The sequence below is a fragment of the Melanerpes formicivorus genome, unplaced genomic scaffold, assembly GCF_026170545.1.
Source record: "Melanerpes formicivorus ecotype bairdi unplaced genomic scaffold, bMelFor1.0.p_v2 SCAF_80, whole genome shotgun sequence".
NCBI classification, from domain to species: Eukaryota; Metazoa; Chordata; class Aves; order Piciformes; family Picidae; genus Melanerpes; species Melanerpes formicivorus.
In genome coordinates this window covers 2652909-2674490 of record NW_027142432.1, presented here as the reverse complement: position 1 = coordinate 2674490, position 21582 = coordinate 2652909, and the positions used below count along the sequence as shown (strand labels likewise).

Genomic DNA, 21582 nt, shown 5'->3' with positions numbered 1-21582 from the left:
AACCATCTCACAGAGCACCGTCGTGTGCACACTGGCGATAAATCTTTCAGCTGTACTGAGTGCGGGAGGAGCTTCAGCCACAGGAGCTCTCATTGCTCACCGCCGCACCCACACTGGAGAGAAGCCTTTCACCTGTGCTGACTGTGGTAGGAGCTTCAGCCAGAGGCACGCTCTCAGTCGCCACCGCCGCACCCACACCAGTGAGAAGGCTTTCACGTGTGCTGATTGCGGTAAGCGCTTCACCCAGAAGGGCTATCTCAACAAGCACCGCTACATCCACACCAGAGAGCAGCCTGCATTGCAGGGGAGGCATAAATCTACCTAGAATCTGTTGGGTAATCGTGACCGCTCTGAGAGGGCCTTTCCGGAACCAAAATCATCCCATTTTCCTTTGCACTTCTCAGGGACTGAGGACACCAGCAGCAACAAACACCTCCTTCCCATCTGAACACCAATTATTGCTAATGAGAACAATTACAGTGCTGAGTCGGCACACCTGGAGCTCCCAGCTGGGCAGGGCTTTGCCAGGGTCTGTCTGGTTCTTCCCCAATGCTTTGTGTCTCTCTGGGGGAAGAAATCCTCTGTCCATTGACCAATTGTCTCAATAAAACCCAAAAGTTACCCAAATCCTGTCTGTTTGCTTTTATTTCAGTTATCTCTGCCTCAATGCCTGAATTTAGGGGGCATTTGCTCCCAAGGGATGGGGTGGAGCTGTGTTCCCCGTTGAGGGAAGGCAAAATGAGGTTCTCAGAGGAGTCTTGAGGGGCATCTCAGAGGCATTCTTCAGGGGCTTTCAGGTGATCTTACATGTTTGGGATTTGGATGGTCCTAGGACTGACTTTTGGGATCTTTGGAGGGTGTAGGGGGAAGCTGATGGAGATCTTTGGAAGAACTCAGAAAGCTTCTGTTGGCTTTCCACTCTGGGGCTGTAACAGGTTGAAGAGCTGAGAAGAGGTTAAGCTGCCTGTTCCTCCCCAAAACAGAAGTGAGGGAAAAAAACACACATGAATCAAAAAACCCTCTGGTCTGGGATAAGGACTTGTGATAAGCTCAAAAGAGTTGAATCCAAATGAGATCCCATAATGCACACTGACCTGAGGCTGTTTGCAGAAAGAAGCACAGCAGTCAGCAGCAGTAGCCAGGAGTTAAACCCCTACAGCCCTCCCCCTCAGCAAAGAGCCAGCACCTGAGAGCCAGAACCCAACAGCAGCAACCAGAACAGGAAGCCTCCCATGTTGCCATCTGAACTTCAAGCCCTGTAGTACTTTGCTCCAGCCAGCACTGTCCCTGTGAAGGTGGCATGAGGCAGGATGGTGTGGAGCAATGGCAGCAAATTTCCAGCTTAATCTTTGATATTCCTAAGCCCTCATTCTGTGCCACCTGCACCATGCCCAGCAGCAATCAGCAGCACACCTCAGGCACTGTCCATTCTCACTCCACAGGAGGTTGCTTTGCAGTACACAGAGGGCTGCTCACTGCAGGTGCTCTGCAGCTCCACTCTGTTCCAGCACAGTCTGGATCAGTCCATGCCCAGTCCAAATGCTGCAAATGCTGGGGCTGTGTTTCCACCTCTGGGGCAATCGAGTCCAGTGACTCCTTCCATGCCTCCAAGTGAAAGCAAACTGTGGCTTGCATCCCAGTACTCAGCTTCCAACACATCCAGGTGTGGGGATCCTCCTGCCACACCAGAAACACAGGCGGGTTCCACCCCTCATAGTTTGATGGTGTCAGAGCACTCTGGGCACCTGTATCTACTAAAGCTTTATCCTCTCATGGCTTCAACTTGCCAGGCCATTGGTTCTGTACAGTCCAACAAACCAATTGGTCTCTCCCTTCCATCTGGTTGGAGGCAGAGCCCCTCTAATTCTGTCTTGGTTCCCTTGCATCTCATGAAGATGCTTTGGGAGTCCCTTCAGGAGGACCAGAAGCAGTTTCAGCTTCCCTGCTCTTCTTCAGACAATTCCCAGTGGACACTGAGGCAGCATCTCTGGGGGGACAATTCCCCTGTAAGTCACAGACTCCTGCAGCCAGGACTGGATTGGATTTTCCTTTCCACTTCCTCATGTCCTCCCCATGGTCACACAAGTAAAGCAGACGGTGTGCTGTGGTGTGTGCCTCCCTAATTCTCTCCCTTGGACAGGGGAGCAGCTGCTTCTCATGGCTGAAACACAGGACTGTACAGGTGGGGAATAAAAGCTTCTTCTGGAGCTGATGGAACTCCTGGGACAGTTCCTTCACAGCTGAGACACAGGCCTGGACAGAGAAGCAGAGATTTCCTTTGCCTTGCTGGGGCCTGCTGCTTGTTTCATCCACTGTTTGTCCTTGGCCATCTTCCAAAGCCAGAGATAAGAACCAAGCCAGCAGCCCAGGCTCTCTCTCTTGTTCCCATGGGAACCCTGATCCCTCCTGGTCCTTTGCAGGATCAGCTGCTTTCCTTGTAGGCTTCTTTATCCCTACAGGAGTGTTGTAGATGTGCCCTGGGGAATGAGCAGCAAGGATATCAATGAATAGATGCATTGGTAGTCTATTGATATACAAACTATGCAGCAGGGGACTTAGTTTCTATTCACAGGCAGCAGTATTGGGTTGGTGGAACCACCTCTGCAGAACGTTTGTGCCTGGGCACTTCAGAGGAACCAAATGAGTTCTAGAATTTAGAGTTGAAACTGATTGGAAAAGCAGTGGGGGAGGGGTTGGTCGGTGACCGGCAAACCCTCAACCCAGGACAGTTTCAGCACTACCTGAACCCAAATTCTATAAAGCAAAGGTTTGGCTTCCTCACGAGCTGAGAACCTCATGAAATCTTTCCTTGGTGATGTGTTTAGAGTCCTGACAGCGCAGCACGGCTGTGCCCTCATGAGGAACTAGAGAACGGCGCCGACCGCGTGGCTGTGCCGCAGGGTTGCTGCTTCTCCCAGAGCACAAAGGTCCTGGAGCCTCCCAGGGGAAGCTTCAGAGGCTTTTGCCGCTGGCTCCACGAAGCACAGCACCTGGCAAAGGTTCCCCGCTGTGGGGGCTGTAGTGCTTCAGGACCGGTGGTGCACAGGGGCTGCCATGGTTTCCTCCCGTGGTGATGGTTCATGCGGCAGTTGACCCCACGCTCCATGGCACTGCCCCCAGCTGGGCAACAGTGGCAATGTGCAGTGAGGCCTTCTGGAGCTGCTTCAAGTCCCGGGCGAGGCGGACCGTAGCGGCACAGAGACGCACGCAGGCATAGGCACGGACACCAGCGTGGGGGGCACTTGTTTACCAAACAACTCCTATTTACCATTTGCCCCAAAGAATACTGCTCCAGTCAGCACCCACTGCTAACACAATAATTAACAAATCAACTGATACTTTGCCAAATGGGCATAAGCACACGCTGTAAACAGGGCAAACAAACATGTAGCCTGGGCCTTGTTTGCCATAGGGGTGGAAACATGCCCAGGCAGATTGTTGTCCTGGACTCAGTGGTGCCAAGGTCCTGTCCCCCCCCCCCAACTCCAGAAGGGAGGGGGGACAAAGGGGTTTGAGTCACACACACAGAAGCATGTTCTGGTAATATTTGGGCCACAATCCTGGTCATAAGCATCATTCACTATGAGGGGCAGCTAATCCTGGCACAGGCTGCTTCTCTGACACAGCTGCCATGCCTGTGGCACTGTCTGTAGGTCCAGAGACCTTCTCTTGCCCCTGAGCCCTCTGCACAGAGATGAGAAGGGCTCGAGAGGCATGGGCCAGGCCCAAGCACATTGCAGTTCTCTCAGGAACTCCCAGGCTGACAACAGACTTTTCCCAAACCTTTCCCCAGCTGGGGAGGATTTTGCACTTGCTCAGGGGTGAAATTCCAAAGCACCAGAGGTGACCACCAGCCTAAGAATTTGCCCCTTCTCTCCCCCCAACCCCTGCCACTCCTCAGTATCCAGTATCTGGGCAGATCTCACAGTGTTTTCCTAGGGAGTGTCCTGTATTGCTCTGGATGGAACCAGAGCAAGCTGCCCAGCAGTGGACAGCACAGCTCTGAGCCATTGCCCTAAGCTAACACCCAGCATCATCAGCAGCACAAACAGGACTGAAACTCATCAGCCCTCTGAAAGCAAATCCTTCAACACAGCAAGTGCAGCGTCCTGCATCTGGGTCGAGGCAATCCCAGGCACAAATACAGGCTGGGCAGTGACTGGCTGGAAAGCAGCCCTGAGGAGAGAGACTTCGGGGTGATGGTGGACAAGAAGCTCAACAGGAGCTCTCAGTGTGCACTTGCAGCCCACAAAGCCAATCAGATCCTGAGCTGCATCAGGAGAAGTGTGGCTATCAGGTCGAGGGAGGTGATCCTCCCCCTCTACTCAGCCCTGGTGAGACCCCACCTGGAGTACTGTGTCCAGTTCTGGAGCCCCTATTCCAAGAGGGATCTGGAGGTGCTGGAACATGTCCAGAGAAGGGCCACAAGGATGATCAGAGGGCTGGAGCACCTCTCCTATGAGGACAGACTGAAGGAGTTGGGGCTGTTCAGTCTGCAGAAGAGAAGGCTCCCAGGTGACCTAATTGTGGCCTTCCAGTATCTGAAGGGGGCCTACAGGAAGGCTGGGGAAGGACTTCTCAGGATCTCAGGTAGTGATAGGACTAGGGGGAATGGAATGAAGCTGGAGGTGGGGAGATTCAGGCTAGATGTGAGGAGGAGGTTCTTCCCCATGAGAGTGGTGAGACCCTGGAATGTGTTGTCCATGGAGGTGGTCGAGGCCCCGTCCCTGGGGGTGTTTAAGCCCAGGCTGGATGAGGCTCTGTCCAGCCTGATCTAGTGTGGGGTGTCCCTGCCCGTGGCAGGGGGGTTGGAACTAGATGATCCTTGTGGTCCCTTCCAACCCTGAATGAAACTATGAAACTATGAAACTATAAGTGTTCTGACTTTAGTTGCTGGCTCTGGTCTTAGCTGCTGGTTCTTGAGCTTGGGAAGTGGTTCTGATTTTATTTTCTGTCTCTTGAGCTTGGGGGCTGGGTGTGAGCTTGGAAAGGAGTTTTGAGCTTAGTTGCTCACTCTGGGCTTGGGGTCTGGTTCTTGATCTCAGGGCTTGTCTCTGAGGTCAGGGGTTGGTTCTTGAGTTTGGGAAGTGGTTCTGATCTTACTGTCTGGCTCTTGAGCTTGTGGGGGCTGGCTCTGGAGCTTGGTTCTGACCTTTGTTGCTGGTACTGGAGCCTGGGGGCTGGTTCCTGAGGTTGGAAAGTGGTTCTGACCTTAGTTGCTGGCTTGGGAGCTGTTTCTTGAGCTTGGGGTCTGGGTGTGAGCTTAGGAAGTGGTTCTGACCTTAGTTGCTGGTTCTGGAGCTTGGGGGCTGGCTGTGAGCTTGGGAAGTGCGCTGACCTTAGTTGCTGGCTCTGAGCTCAGGGGCTGGTTCTTGAGCTTGGGAAGTGGTTCTGATTTTATTTTCTGGCTCTTGAGCTTGGGGGCTGGGTGTGAACTTGGAAAGGGGTTTTGAGCTTAGTTGCTCACTCTGGGCTTGGGGTGTGGTTCTTGATCTCAGGGCCTATCTGTGAGGTCAGGGGCTGGTTTTTGAGCTTGGGAAGTGATTCTGACCTTAGTTGGTGGCTTGGGAGCTGAGTCTGCACTTTTGATCTAGGTTCTGGACTTTAGTGGCTGGCTCTTGAGCTAGGGGGCTGGGTGTGAGCTCTGGAGGTGGCTCTCAGCTTGGGAAGTGTTCTGACCTTAATTGCTGGTTCTTGAGCTCAGGGGCTGGCTCTGAGCTTGGGAAGTGTTCTGATCTTAGCTGCTGCTTCTTGAGCTTGGGGCCTGTATGCGAACTTAGGAGCTGGCTCTGAGCCTGGGGGCTGGTTCTGCATTTCTGACCTGGATTCTTGTGCTTGGGACCTGACTCTGACCTTAGTGGCTGGTTCTTGAGCTTGGGGGCTGGGTGTGAGCTTGGCCCCTGCCTTGAATTTAAAATGTGAGAGTTCAGCCAGTTGGGAGTTGAAGCTAAGCTGCTTTGCACTGCAGTGCTTCGGAGTTTGTGGTGCTCCAAAGGCAGATCTCAAAGAGCTGCTGCAAGAGTTGAGCTGAAGTGGCACAGTGCCCTGCAGAGGCAAAAGCTTTTCCCTGCCAGTCAGCCATTGGAATCATCTCCCCAGGGCAGTGGTGGATTCCCCTGCAGGGCAGAGTTGGAAGGCTCAGCTTGGCAGGGGGCTGGGCCAGCTCCTTTCCAGTGCAGTGTCAGCTGGCAAGGTTGGAGCAGCTGAGCCTTGGGGTCCCTTGCAGCCTGGCATTGTGTGGCAGCAGAGCTGTGCTGCTGGTTTTGAGGGCACTTGGAAAGCTTCTGGAGCATTTGTGCAGAGTGTGCAAGACATCCCTGAGCCTAGCAACTCCCTCAGCTCTCTTCAGAATGAACTCTGCAGAGCTGGAAGAGCTTTCCAGGAATTTGGCAGAGGTTTGGAGGAGTTAGGAAGGGATTTTGGTTCTCCTCCTCCTTGTCCTCTTCCTTGTCCTCCTCTGCCTCATCTTTTTCCTGCTCTCCCTGGAGGCTGCACTTAGACTCCTAGAATCCTGGAGTGGTTTGGGTTGGCAGGGAGCTGCAAAGGTGCTGCAGTCCAAGCCCCTCTGCAGTCAGCAGGGACATCCTGCACTAGCTCAGGTTGCCCAGAGCCCTGTCCAGCCTGACCTTGAACCTCTCCAGGGCTGGGCCCTCAAGCCCCTCCCTGGGCAACCTGTTGCAGTGTTCCAGCAGCCTCCTGGTGCAGAACTTGTTCCTCACCTCCAATCTCAATCTGCTCTGCTCTAGTTTGCAAAGCCTGCAGAGACAGGACCAGAGGCAATGGCTTCAAAGAGTCCCTCTGCAGCCTTCTTGTAGCCCCCTTCAAGTACCAGAAGGTCACTCTTAGGTCTCCACAGAGTCTTCTCCTCTCCAGGCTGATCACCCCCAGCTCCCTCAGCCTGTCCTGGTAGCAGAGCTGCTCCAAGCCCCTGATCATTTTTTTGTCCCTCCTCTGGGCCTTCTCTGTCAGGTCCATGTCCTTCCTGTGTTGATGGTTCCAGAGCTGGCTGCAGTGCTGCAGGTGAAATCTCAGCAGAGCAGAGCCAAGTGCCAGGAAGGCCTCTGTCCATCTCTGGCCATGCTGCTTTTGGTGCAGCCCAGGCTGCCCTTGGCCTTGTGGGCTGCAGGCTCCCCCTGTCTGTTCCTGTCCAGCTTCTTGTCCAGCAGCACCCCCCAGTGCTTTTCTGCAGGGCTGCTTCCTATCCCCTCCTCCCCCAGGCTGGTCTGACTGTGAGGATTGTGCCAGGCCAGGGGCAGGACCCTGCCCTTGCTCTTGTTGAAGCTCAGGAGGTTGCCCTGGGCCCCCTCTGCAGCTTGTCCCCTTGAGCTCCTCCAACTTGTTCTGCAGGGTATTGCCTTAGGTTTCAGGAGCCAGAGAAGCTCTCTTTGAGCCTTGTGAAAGGAGCTGATGCCAAGCTGTGGCCAGAGGGTTGGATAGAATTGGGCAGTTTCCATGGCTGTGCTGTTCAGAGCTGCATCCTACAGTGCAAAGCATCCAATCCACAACAATCCATAGTGTGCCTGGGCCACGGGACCCAAGCAACCTCCCTAGGCCAAAGCTTCCTCCAGAGCTCCACCAAAGCAGGCCAGAACCCCAGGCCCCAAATGCCTTCCCCCTCCCCCATGGCTCTCTGCCCCTCCTCCCCCATACCCAAGAGCTGCAGTTACAGATTCTGGTAGGCAGCTCCCAGGTGAGCCAGGCACTGCAGCCCACAGTTGGCAGCATTGCCAAGGCCTCAAAGATCCTCTGCAGAGAGAGATCCCAGAAGATGTTGCTGGGAGCAGAGGGGAAGGGCAAAGGAGGTTGGAGATCCTGTGCTGTTCCTTTGTAAAGAGTGAGTGCAGGCCTTGTGGGGATGAACTAAACTAGATGGCACTTTGTGGTGTCCCTCTGGTCTCTGCTGTCCCTGCTGGCAGTCTCTGATCTCTGGTGTAAGACATCCCAGTGCCTTACTCCGACAACAAGGATCCTCATCCATGCTCTCATCCAGGGGCTTCTGTTGGGCCCTGATGGATGTGTAGATCAGCCCTGGAGACTTGGTGGGGCCCTGGGGACTCTGAGAGGGCAGCAAGTGAATGGAGATGGAGCAATGGATGGAGAGATGGAGGGTAAAGGCTGCAAGGGGTGGGAGGGTTTAGTTCAGCAGCTGTGTGGCTCTGCCTGGCTCCTACCTCCAATGGCACTGGCAGCAGCTGACCCCAGAAGCTCAAAGTCCCAAACCCTGCCTGGCTCAGGACAGTCCCCTGACCCCTCCTGACATCCAGCACAGCCCAAGCAGGCACTCAGGGCTCCTAGCCACACAGCCCAGCCATTCCCCATGGCAGGAGTCACCTGAGGTCTCACTCCCTCTCTGTCCCCCTTGCTCTCATCAGTTGCTGCATGAGGTGTCTGCAGGGTCCCTCCCCAGCCCTCATCTGTAACCCCCCCTTGGCTTGGTGCTGTTCTTTCAGGCCTCCAGCTGATCCCAGCCTTTAGTCTCAGGCCCCTTCCATCCTTGTGCTGCTGCTTCCAGCCCAGTTCCTTAGATGCTTCCTCAGCCACAGCATTTCCCACTCCACCCTTCCAGCTGCAGTGGCAGTGGAAGTGGGGGACACAGGGCCCTCTACTCAGCCCTGGTGAGACCCCACCTGGAGTACTGTGTCCAGTTCTGGAGCCCCTATTCCAAGAGGGATCTGGAGGTGCTGGAACATGTCCAGAGAAGGGCCACAAGGATGATCAGAGGGCTGGAGCACCTCTCCTATGAGGACAGACTGAAGGAGTTGGGGCTGTTCAGTCTGCAGAAGAGAAGGCTCCCAGGTGACCTAATTGTGGCCTTCCAGTATCTGAAGGGGGCCTACAGGAAGGCTGGGGAAGGACTTCTCAGGATCTCAGGTAGTGATAGGACTAGGGGGAATGGAATGAAGCTGGAGGTGGGGAGATTCAGGCTAGATGTGAGGAGGAGGTTCTTCCCCATGAGAGTGGTGAGACCCTGGAATGGGTTGTCCAGGGAGGTGGTCGAGGCCCTGTCCCTGGAGGTGTTTAAGACCAGGCTGGATGAGGCTCAGGCCAGCTTGATCCAGTGTGGGGTGTCCCTGCCCATGGCAGGCGGGTTGGAACTAGATGATCCTTGTGGTCCCTTCCAACCCTGAATGATACTATGATAGTGAACACACCACACCTGTTGAAGTGGAACTTCCTGTGCTGCAGTTTCTATCCATTGCTCCTTGTACTCTCCCAGGGCTCAAGTGAGCAGAGGCTGTCCCTGCCTCTTGCTTCCTGATCCCCAGCTCTCACATATTGATAGGCATTGATCAGATACCATCTCAGACTTCTCTTCTACAGACTAAACAGCCCCTGGACTCTCATCCTCTCCTCATCAGGCAGTACGCCAGTCCCTTGAGCATCCTCACAGCCTCTGCAGCAGATCCCTGTCCCTTTTGAGCCCAGAACTGGATGTAATATTCCAGGTGGGGCCTCCCGAGGGCAGAGTAGAGGGAGAGGAGAACCTCCTTGGATCTGCTGGCCACACTCTTCCAAATGCATCCCAGGATCCCATTGGCCTTCTTGGCCACCAGGGCACATTGCTGTCCCATGCAGAACTTGCTGCCCACCAGAACTCCCAGGTCCTCCATGGGGCTGCTCTCTAACTATTTGTTCCCTTGAGTGCTGTAGGGTTCACATTGCTCTGGACATTGCATGGTGCAGATCACCTCCAGTGAATCTGAGGCTCCCCAGAAATTGCCACTGGGTTCCTCTTAATCACATGGATCCTGTTCCAGCAGGCACTAGTGCCGGAGCCGGAACACCAGACTGAAGAGAAGGAGAAAGGGAACTGAAAATCTCATCACCTGAATCTAGAAAGCAAGCCCTTGGTAGCAAATGTCCATTCTGGATGGATACAGAACACAACACAGAGAGCTGATGAGAGCAACTGCTGGGGGTGCCCTGAGAACCTTAAGGAAGGGCTGGAGGGGGGAGGGCATTCACTGGAATTCCAGTACCTGATAATACCTCTTGGACATACTGAGAATCACAGAATTGTCAGGGTTGGAAGGGACCTCAAGAATCATCCAGCTCCAACCCCCCTGCCATGGGCAGGGACACCTCACACTAGAGCAGGTTGCTCAGAGCCACATCCAGACTGGGCTTAAAATCTTCCAGGGATGAGGCTTCTACCACCTCCCTGGGCAACCTGTGCCAGTGTCTCTCCAACCTCATGGGGAAGAACTTCTTCCTAACATCCAATCTGAATCTCCCCACTTCAAGTTTTGCTCCATTTCCCCCTAGTCCTATCCCTACCCAACATTCTCAAAAGTCCCTCCCCAGTTTTCTTGTAACCTCCTTCAGATACTGGAAGGCCACAAGAAGGACTCCTTGGAGCCTTCTCTTCTCTAGACTGAACAGTCCCAACTCCCTCAGTCTGTCCTCATAGCAGAGCAGCTCCAGCCCTCTGCCTACCCTGGTGGCCCTTCTCTGGAGACCTTCCTGCACCTCCAGATCCTTCTTGTAATAGATGCTCCAGAACTGGACACAGAGCTCCAGGTGGGGTCTCACCAGGGTGGAGCAGAGTGGGAGAATCACCTCCCTGGCCCTGCTGGCCACATTTCTCTTGATGCAGCCCAGGATGCAATTGGCTCTCTGGGCTGCAAGTGCACACTGGTGGCTCCTGTTGAGCTTGTGGATGAACACTTCCCTTAAGGATAATCCAGAATTAGAAGCACAGGATGGGGATGGAAGAGACTCCTGATCCAAGCAAAAGATATTCCAAATGTGTCCAGAGATGCAACCTAACTGATTAACAAACATTGGCTGCCTGAAGTCAAGTCACCTCTGAGGGAAAAACACTCAGGCTGTGCATCCATCCAGGCTGTCACCATCCCATAATGAGGAACAAACACACAGGGTGGGCAGCACCAGGAGGAAAGGGAAAGTATTGGAGATGTGGCAGTAAAGGCAGGAAAAGATTACCCCTCAGCTGGTCAGGAATCTGTGCCCCTGGGGCAGTGCTCCCAAATACAACTGTGACTGATCAGTGAGAGGCTCAAAGTTGGGTCCAAGGAGATGCGAAATGGCACAAATGAAACAATGCTGCAAAGGAAAGGGCCTCTGGTTGGCACAGCTTGGCCTGATGCTTTCTGCCTTGCTCAGGAGAAAGTGAAGCAGAATTGGCCATGGTGAAGACCTCTGCTCTCCCAGTCCTCTGAAATAGGACTGCAGGTGCAGGATCAGCTTCCCAGGGAGGAGTGAAACAGGTTGCAGAAATAGCTGCTCAGGAGGGAATGGCTCCAGGCATGGTCTTTGCCTCAGAAGGAGGAGTGGGCACAGCACTGAACACAAGCTGCTGTGTCTCCATGGATCAGAGAGGAAGGACATCCATAGACATGGGTGAGAGATGGGAACAAAGCAGGATTGTGCAGGAAGGAGGAGCCAGCACAAATTCTGCACCATGAGGGTAGTGGAACACTGGAACAGGTTGCCCAGGGAGGGGGTTGGTGTCCCATCGCTGGAGATATTGAAGGTGAGGCTTGACAGGGTTCTGGGCAACCTGATGTAGTTGAGGCTGTCCCTGGGAAGGTCAGGCAGGATAACCTTTGGAGGTCCCTTCCAGCCCAGCCCATTCTATGATCAGTGAGATATGGGAACCAAGCAGATTCTGCATGAAGTGCAAAAGGGAGACACCACCTGGGGCTTCTCAGAGCTCTGGACCTGGCTGTAACTGTGGATTCCTGCCTTGGGCTTCAGTCTCAAGCAGTTGGTTGGAGCAATAACCCTGAGCTTGTTCACCTTTGTTTGCATGGCTGTTAGAGTGCAGGGCATGTGTGAGTGCTGGTCTGCTTGAGGGAGCAGAACAGGGGACAGCAAGGACCTCTCTGGGAAGAGCTGGGGCAAAGGTCACCTTCAAGAGCAGGCCCTAAGCCTCTGTATTCTCCTAAGGTCCCATTTCAAGGACCAGGCCTAAGGCCTGTCTGCATTTCATAGAGCAATACTGAGCAAGACTTTACTGAGGTTTCTTTCCCTGCTTTTTGTTGCTTTTGGGAGACTCGTGAGTTTCTCATTCCATCAGCTGGGCAGGAGATGTTGTCCTCAACTTACACTACATGTTTTGGAATCTCTTGGGTTTGTCACAAGACATTGGTTTGGTCACCTTCTAACCTCAGAAACACAGAATCAACCAGGTTGGAAACAACTTCAGAGATCATCAAGTCCAACCTACCACCCAACACTCCCTGACATCTTAACCATGCCTCCAAGAGCCACATCCAATCTTGTTTAGAACACCTCCAGGGACAGTGACTCCACCACCTCCCTGGGCAGCACATTCCAGGGACTAATTCCTCTTTCTGAGAAGAATTTTCCCCTCACCTTGAGCCTAACCTTCCCCTGGTGCTGCCAATTATTAAATATCTATAACAGCCATAACAGGACTCCTTCCCAGTACAGATTGTGTCCACTCCAAAGAAAGGTCACCTGAAGCCCTCCAACCACTCTTCCAGAGGTGTCAGGAAATGGCAGGGGGAGAGCTGGGTGGCGAAGCAAGATTGGTGTCAGCAGACTGAAGGGAAAGAGCTGCAGGCATGGGACAGTGTAGGAGAGGCTGCAGTAGGGACAGCCAAGGGCTCTGGCAAGGCTGAGAGGCCCAACACGACCAAGGTCTTTGTCCCCTTGGCTCTGGCACTTGCCTCTGCCACCAAGACCTGTGAGGAAAAACTTTGCTTTGAGGCTCTGAGGTTCTTCTATTGCAAGGGCAGTGGTCAGGGCTTGGCCTTTCTGCTTCCTAGATCAAAGGCAAGTTTTTCTCCCCTGTACTTTGCATTTGTCTCCCTGCAATCCTGGCCTCTAACAAGCTGCTCTAATGAGTCCCTGGGGAGCCTTTGTCAGTAACAAGCCTCAGTGAGGCCAATCAGTGCTTCAAGGTACTTTGGAGTTTTCTTCTGCCTTGGACTTCTTGAGAAGCTTCTTGGCAGTACCTTGGCAGAGTCTCCTGGCATTACCTAAGGATGTTGTAATCAGCCCCAAATACTCCATGGGGCTCATTAAATACTGCTGAACCTCTCATTATTGCCAAGGTTTCTGCAGATAATTGGAGAGGTTATTATTGCACAAAGCATCTGATAAAAAAGTACTTTCACAGGGTGAATCAGAGCCCTGAGACATGAGTGAGGGATAGGATCTGCCTTGCCAGGGGCTGGGAGTCAGGGCTTGGCCCTTTGGATCAAAGAAATCTCTCCAGTTTTCCTCAGCAGCAGAGCCACTTTGAGCTGCTTGTCCTGACCTGTCAGCACTGCCTCAGTTCTCTGCTCTCACCAGAGCCTGGAGATGCTTCAGTGCCTCCAGTAAAGCTTCCCTTGCATCCACTGTCTCCTCCTGCTCTGACCAGACCCCTGGGGACCCTTTCCCAGTATGCTTCAGTGGGACCCATTAAGAGTAGAAGAAACTTCAGAGTTTGAATCCAACTTTGACTCCTGGAGAGGTTTCATCAGCTTCCCACTCTCTGAGCTTCATGGACTTGGCACCAAAGCCACCAGAGGGCTCCTTTAAATGCCTTGGGCTGGTCCTTTTGTGCTGAGCCAGGCCAGGCTCTTGGGCTGGTGGGAGCTGCTGGCAAGCAGACAGCACTGCAGGAGGCAGCTCTGTCCAGGAGCAGCTCCTCTGCACCACAAAGCAGGACTGAGGACATGCCTAGAGGATCTCAGGATGATGAAGAAGGCAGAGAGAGCTTCAAGGTGTCTGGGACTGGGAGGATGCTGAGAGCTCACTGGAGGAGAAGTCACTGCAGTCACTGACACAGTGAGGCTGTGGGTGCAGGACACTGCAGCTATAGCTCCTGGAGGCATCTTCGTGACAGCAGCTGACGCTCAGCTGAAGGCTCCTGGAGTATGCACACAGAAGGAGGACCAAAGCCCTTCAGTTCCATCCTGTGAGCAGCAGTGAGCAGAGTTGGGTAAGGAGAAGGCTTCACCCCCAGCCCCCCGCCTTTCTCTCCTCCCTTCACTGTCTCTGCAGCACTGCAGGCCTGCTCCCTGTTCCTCCACCTCTCCATGGGACTCTTGTTCCATGGGATTGGGCTGTTGGTCACTTTCTGTTCTGACACCAGAGGAATCTTCCTGGCAATTCTGTGTCCTTGCTGCATATGAAACTGTGATGAACTCTGCCATGGGTTTGTAGTGATGGGACTGTGCAGATCCATTCCTCATGCAGCTCAGAGAGGGAGGTTAAGATGAGCCTGAGAGAAATGTGCCCTAACTTGTCACTGCCTTTCCCTCCTTGCACAGCTCTCCATGGCCAGAGGCAGCAGATGGCCAACAGCAGCTCCATCACCCACTTCCTCCTCCTGCCATTCTCAGGCACAAGGCAGCTGCAGCTCCTGCACTTCTGCCTCTTCCTGGCCATCTACCTGGCTGCCCTGCTGGGCAATGGCCTCATCATCACCACCATAGCCTGGGACCACCACCTCCACACCCCCATGTACTTCTTCCTCCTCAACCTTGCCCTCCTTGACCTGGGTGCCATCTCCACCACAGTGCCAAAATCCATGGCCAATTCCCTGAGGGACACCACAGACATCTCCTATGCAGGATGTGTTGCTCAGGTCTTTCTGTTTGTGTTTTTCATTTCAGCAGAGTTTTCTCTTCTCACCACCATGTCCTACGATCGCTACGTTGCCATCTGCAGACCCCTGCACTATGAGACCCTCCTGGGCAGCAGAGTTTGTCTCCACATGGCAGCAGCTGCCTGGGCCTGTGGGTTCTTCCATGGTGTGCTGCACACAGCCAATATATTTTCCCTGCCCCTCTGCCAGGGCAATGCTGTGGAGCAGTTCTTCTGTGAAATCCCCCAGATCCTCAAGCTCTCCTGCTCCACATCCTGCCTCAGGGAACTTTGGCTGATTTTGGTCAGTGCCTGTTTATACTTTCTCTGTTTTGTGTTTATGGTGGTGTCCTATGTGCAGATCTTCAGGGTAGTGCTGAGGATCCCCTCTCAGCAGGGACGCCACAAAGCCTTTGCCACCTGCCTCCCTCACCTGGCTGTGGTCTCCCTGTTTATCAGCACTGGCTCCATTGCCTACCTGAAGCCCTCCTCCATCTCCTTCCCATCCCTGGACCTGGTGGTGTCAGTTCTGTACTCAGTGGTGCCTCCAGCAGTGAACCCTCTCATCTACAGCCTGAGGAACCAGGAGCTCAAGGATGCCCTGAGCCAATTTATCACGGGATGTTTTCAGAAGCAATAAACTCTCTGTCTTCTGCTGCAGAGCAGTTGTGATGTCACTCGGTGCAGACCCAGCCTGGCTGCTGGAGTTCTGGCTGCTTCTGCCTCTGTTTCCCTTGTGAGATTGCTGTTCCCACACAAATGTCTTTCTTCAAACCATTTCTGGTTCAGTGTTGTCCTTTCTGGTGTGACCCAGACGCTGCAGACACGAGGAGCTGTGCTCCCTGTGTGTTTAACACAATAAAGGACCCTGCAGGGAGTTGTTTCTCCGAGTTCCTTCCTCCAAGGCTTCTGTGGAGCTGCAGGGCAGTGCCTGTGTGCAGAGGTGGAGGGGCAGAGTCTTTCCAAACACCCATTATGCCTTGTCTCAGTAAAAACTTTATCCCCTTATGCACTCCCACTACAGACTGGGCCCTGTCCCAGTACAAACTGCATCTCCTGACTCCCTCCCAGTACAGGCTACACCCTGTCCAGGTACAAGCTGATGCCCTGATCCCATTGCAGTATTGTCCAAGATCTGTCCCAGAGGAAATAGATCCAAAGGCATCACCCAGTACAGATTGGAGACCATCCCACTGCAAAGTGGAAGCTCTGGCCCCCTCCAAGTACCAGCTGTCTGCATCCTAGTGCAAACCAGATACCATGACTCCTTCCGAGTGCAGACTGTGCCTGCTCCCAGGGAAAGCTGCATCACCTGAACCCCTCCTAGTACCAGACTGGGCCCCATCCTAATGGGACTGAGATTGGAATCAATACAGCTGACCAGTATGATCGAATATTGTTCCTTTATTGTTCCAGTATTGCAGGCCTATGGTGCAGGCCTGTGGTGCAAGTATAGCACAGTAAAGTAAAGCATAGAAGAAGAAGAGAAAGGAAAGGCAGAAGTGTGTTGCAAGGGAACTTCTACAACTTATATAAGATCGGAAAGCCTTGTTGGCATGGCTCCATTGGTTCCCTAGGAGTGACCACACATTGCACTATTATAGATTATTGGTCCAACCACTAATGACATGTGAGGTTGTTGATGCAGGTGCATGTCCTGCTGTTCCAAGATAACTTTCTATGTTTACAGCTACCAGTGTCCTGTTTTAGTTACATGCTGCAGGCACAGCACTGTTTTGCCACACTGCTAGCTGGATCTGCACTTATGCTGAGCATGGCCTACCACCATGTCAGGCTCTAGGCCTGCACTGCCAGGTTGCTCACACTGCTTGTCGCTGGCATTGCCACAGGGGACAAAATCTTGCCTTTGCTCTAGGAAGCAGAAAGGCCAAGTCCTGACCACTGCCCTTGCAATAGAAGAACCTCAAAGTCTCAAAGCAAAGTTTCTCCTCACAGGCCTTGGTGGCAGAGGCAGCTGCCAGAGCCAAAGGGACAAAAGTCTTGGTCCTGTTGGGCTTCTCAGCCTCACCAGAGCCTCTGGCCATGCCTACTGCAGCCTGTCCTACATTGTCCCATGCCTGCAGCTCTTTCCCTTCAGGCTGCTGACACCAATCTTGCTTCCCCAGCCAGCTCTTCCCCTGCCATTTCAATCCCTTCCCTGAATGTCTCAGCTCTCCCTGTCATGTCGTGACACCTCTGGATGGCCTCATGCATAGCAGCTCTGCCCTTTCAGGGACATTTCTTTGGCTTCATATCCACTCTGAACCTTGCAAGCTGCACATTGTGGAGGTTTTGTTCTCTTCCCAATCCCCAGAAGAACTCCACTGTCTCTGAAACCACTCTTCAGTCATGTGCACGCTGCTATGGCAGTGCCCTGAGCCTCCATTCACCAGGCTGAAGCAGCCCAGGCCCCTCAGCCTCTCACTCCACAGAGATGTCAACCCCTGTCCTGGCAGATCTCCTCTCCAGCCTCTGCAGTTCCTCTCCATTCCTTCAGACTGGACATTCCCACATCCAGGGACCAAGCATCTAGAGGTGGCCATAGCAGTACTGAGTCTGGGGGAGGACAACTTCTGTGTCTGGGTGACCACACTCCTCCTTCCACAGCCCAGCCTCAGTTGGTTTTCTCCACTATGGTTGGCCTTTACTCCCTCCCAGGGCATTTGGAATGGTTCCTCGCAAAGCCTGTAGTGCCTTTCTGACTGGGTGGTTTGAACCTTAACTGGTACTTAAGAGCTTTCCCCGCTCCCCCTTTCCTCTTTCCCAATAGACAGGAAAAAGAAAGGGAAGTACCCAATCCACCAAGAAATAATTGTATAGTACTAATTTAGAGCTAATATGGAGAGCTAATAATAATAATAGTGTGTATTAATGGAAACTTTAGAGCTTATACAGACTCAGAGAGCATTGTTGGCATAGCTTCATTGGTTCCCCACGAGTGACCACACATCGTACTGTTATAGATTATTGGTCAAACTACTAATAACACACGAGGTTGTTGATGCAGGTGCATGTCCTATTATTCCCAGATAACTCTCTGTGTTTATAGCTACCAGTGCCCTGCTTTGGTTACATGCTGCAGACACAGCACTGTTTTGCTACACTGCTAGCTACTTCTGCGCTTATGCTAAGCATGGCCTACACTGTGTCAGGCTCTAAGCCTATACTGCCAGATTGCTCACATCACTTATTGGTATGATTGCTACAAATTCCTCTTTTTGTTTTTGTGAGCAATCTGGTCATGGGAGATGTACCCATCCCATACAGCATAAGTTGATCATCGTGTGCACTAAAGGGGATAGCCTTAACAGCATTATCAACTGTAAGGCACAATGGTACAGACTAAGAGTAAATAATGAGAACAAGAAAAACATTAGCAAGGTAGTCAGGTCTGAATACATTGCATACAAAGATCAAGGCACAAAAGTTCACAAATACAGCAAGCCAATCCTCAGCACTATCCTATGTAATCTGCTCTAAAGATATGATACATCTTTATTTTTCCAAGATGGTTGAGAGTCACAAACTGTTTAGGCTTAGCAAGACTCTCCTTAATCCATGAAGATGAAGCTGGCCAGGCTCATTCTCCATAGATAAAGAAAACTACTTGCAGGCAAGCAGTGAGAGTGAAAAAGCTCCATTGGTGTGTTAAAGATGGCATTCTGAGTACTCATTATTCTAAAACTGAATGCAACACAATGAGGCCTTTTCACTCCTCCTAATGATACTGATCTCTTAATGTTCACATAACAGTTAAGCAGTCACGACACTCAGTTATAAGTTAGATGCTTTCTGTTGACATCTTGGATTAACGTGACAGTCATTGAGGTCAGTTCTAGGCAGGTTTGCTGACTGTCATTTTCATGACAGTTGTGCTGTATTCGTGCTGTCCTGTGGTGAGAGGGTTGCAGCACTTTGCAAAGTTGATGTTTCTAGGTGCTGACATGAGCTAACTATCTCTTGTTGGTACCATTAAAAGACTTTTTGCTATGGGGTATTCTCTCTTTTCCCATTTTCTTTTTTTGGGGGGAGGTATTTATTTGTTTGGTTTTGTTTTCAACCTAAAATGAAGATGTATGTTGTGTTACAATGAATTTTGATTTTCCCTCTAAGTGTGTAAAATGATAGCCAACTGGTGAGATAACACATAAGTTCACATGAACATTTTCTCTAATCACACAACAATCAAGCAACCATAATATTCAGTCCTAATTCACATGGTGCTGTGGTACATATGTCTGATTGATGCTTTTGATCCCAGATTATCATAACAGTTATTGTGATCGATGTTCGACTGCATGGAAAATGCTGTTTCCTCATTGTCTTGATTCTTCTGCCGTTGTTTGTTGCAATGATTGCATTTGAAAGAAAAGAAGGCTGCGAGGTGACCTTATTGTGGCATTCCAGTATCTGAAGAGAGCCTACAAGAATGCTGGGGAGGGACTTCCTAGGGTGTCAGGAAGTGATAGGACTAGGGAGAATGGAATGAAGCTGGGGTTGGGGAGATTCAGGCTGAATGTGAGGAGGAAGTTCTTCACCATGAGAGTGTGTTACAGTTTGAGCTGGGTGCCCCCCCTGCAATGTTTACTTCCTGTGTCCAGAAGTCCAGCCCAGAGGGGTGGACACAGGAAATTATGTAGTATTTCATACCACAATCCTTTGCACCACTATAAGATCCAGTGCTGAATCTAGCACTTTCTCTTTTCTTCCTCCTCCGTCAGCCGGTAATTGGGGGAGATGTCTCCTGGCTTTGGGCCTGGCTAGGCCCAAGGCCATGGGGGGATGGGCAGTCTCAGATCTGGCCAGCTGAGACTAGCCTAGCAGTGGGAGGGGGAAGAAGGAGCCCTGGGGGTCTTGGGTGTACCCTCAGGTGGGGATGGGATCTCTCCGGGTCTGCTTTGGGATTTTTCTTTATCACTGTGCTTTTGCTTTTCTGTAAAAGTTCACTGCTTGCTATTTAAACTTTGCATCACTTTTGCAATCCGTTTGTCTGAGTGTTTATTGTTGCCAGGGGTGGGGAAGGGGGCTGCCTCAACCCAGCACAGTGGTGAAAGCCCTGGAATGGGTTGTCCAGAGAGGTGGCTGAGGCTCCATGCCTGGAGGTGTTTAAGCCCAGGCTAGATGAGGCTCTGGCCAGCCTGATCTAGCGTGGGGTGTCCCTGCCCATGGCAGTGGGGTTGGAACTAGATGATCCTTGTGGTCCCTTCCAACCCTGACTGATTCTATGATTCCATAAATTTTTTTAATTAATTTTGATTTTTTGTTTGTTTTTAATGTAATCTATTTTAAAATGTTTCATTTTTTTGTTGTTTCATTTTTTATCAATTTTTAAAAAAAATCTATTTGTAATAAATTAGTTTCATTTTGTTTTGATTTTATTGTTCTTTTTTTGCAAGTTTAATTTTATTTTTTTCCATTATTTTTAATTTTTTAGAATGATTTTTTATTTTAATTTTTAATTGGTTTTTATTTTGATTTTTTTCTAAATTATTTTTTTCCTAATTTCTTTAATTTGTTCTTTCTCTTTTTGATATTTTATTGGATTTTTTGCTAATATATGTTTTTTTTAATTATAATTCGAGTTGGTCTATTTTTTATTTTATTTTGAATGTATTAATTTTTGTTATGTATATTTAATATTTTTATTTTTAATCTATTTTTTATTTTAGTTTGTTTTATTTTAAAGTAATTTTTAAAATTATTTTTATAGCATTTAAATTTTTTAATATATATTTTTATCTATGCTTTTTAATTTTTTGGTTAATACTTTGTTGTTAATTTAAATCTAATTTTTATATTTGTCTAACTTTTTTAAAAATTATTATTATTTATTTAGTTTTTTGTAATTTTTCAATTCAATTTTTTAAACTTTTTAATTTTGTTATTTTATTTTTTATTTCAATATTTTATTCTAATTAATTTTTCAATTTTTAATTTTCATTCTATACTTTTAAATTTTTTTGTTAATATTTTGTTGTTAATTTAAATCTATTTTTTATATTTTTTCTAACCAATTTTTTGGGGGTTTTATTTTATTTTTTATTTTATTATTATTATTTATTTTGTGTTTTGTCATTTTTCAATTCAAATTTTTAAAACTTTTTTATTTTGTTATTGTATTTTTTTATTTTAATTTTCTGTTCTAATTAATTTGTCAATTTTTAATTTTCATTTATTTTTAATCTAGTCTTTGCAGTCTGATCAGGATTCGCTTCTGTCGCTACTGATGTAGCAGCAGCAGACTTTTTTGTGCAAAAAACCAGTAATAAGAGAGCCATGATTCATGTAGAAGGAGGGATAGTGGGCAATTGAAATTGTGATGAGGATGCTGAAGGAGCGGCAGATGATGTGCAGGGAGAGAGGAGGGGGGCCGGAGGGTGCAGAGCCTTCCGGATCTCCCTTTTTCATCTCAGTTAGAAACAAATGCCGCAGCAGCTGAATCGAGAGTAGGCTGCTCTGCTTGTATAGATTGCAGTGTATGTGACGGTGTGCCACACGGTGCTATCGTGAAAAGTAGTGAAAAGCTTCTTTTTAAGTATTTAAGTACCTCATCCCACAGCTGGGCTGCAATTTTGTCCCATGCTTCGGAAGTGAAAGCTTCAGTTGCTGTGGGGATAAAATCATGATCCCGGGCCCAGGCTAATAGCCCTTTTAAAATCCCAGAATTGTAAGCAATACCTCTCATGGAGAGGATAGTTTGGAGGGTGTTTAGCACAGCCTCTTCTATTTCGTGGAGTGCTTCCCCTGTGCCCTCCCTGGCCGATCACCGGACCCTGGTGAGATTCGCTTCCTTTTCTGAGCGCGTGCTGCTTATTTTGTCAGCACCGGGGCAGTGCTGGTTTGACCGGCTTTCCATACCACATGGAGCGAACCTTTTACGCTGAGTCGAGCAGCATCGTAGTCCGATGATCCCATCAAGAGTTTGGGCGCCAGATGTCGGCGACAGAGAATGGAGTCAACACAGATGACCAATATGATCGAGTACTGTTCCTTTATTGTTCCAGTACTGTAGGA

General features: G+C 50.4%; 2 protein-coding genes across 2 annotated transcripts in view; one reads left to right on the top strand and one right to left on the bottom strand.

Annotated features, from left to right (window-relative positions):
* Positions 1-21582, bottom strand: part of LOC137454448 (zinc finger protein 585A-like) — a 301011-nt gene that overhangs the window by 258120 nt on the left and 21309 nt on the right. The gene's annotated exons all lie outside the window — the stretch shown is intronic.
* LOC137454354 (olfactory receptor 14A16-like) lies at positions 14276-15208 on the top strand. The gene has a single exon (XM_068164402.1). It carries the CDS (start codon positions 14276-14278, stop codon positions 15206-15208), a length of 933 nt encoding a protein of 310 aa, XP_068020503.1.

Bases quoted from the DNA above. Each gene is read 5' to 3' on its own strand.
- LOC137454354 (XM_068164402.1), top strand. From the start codon at position 14,276: ATGGCCAACAGCAGCTCCATCACCCACTTCCTCCTCCTGCCATTCTCA.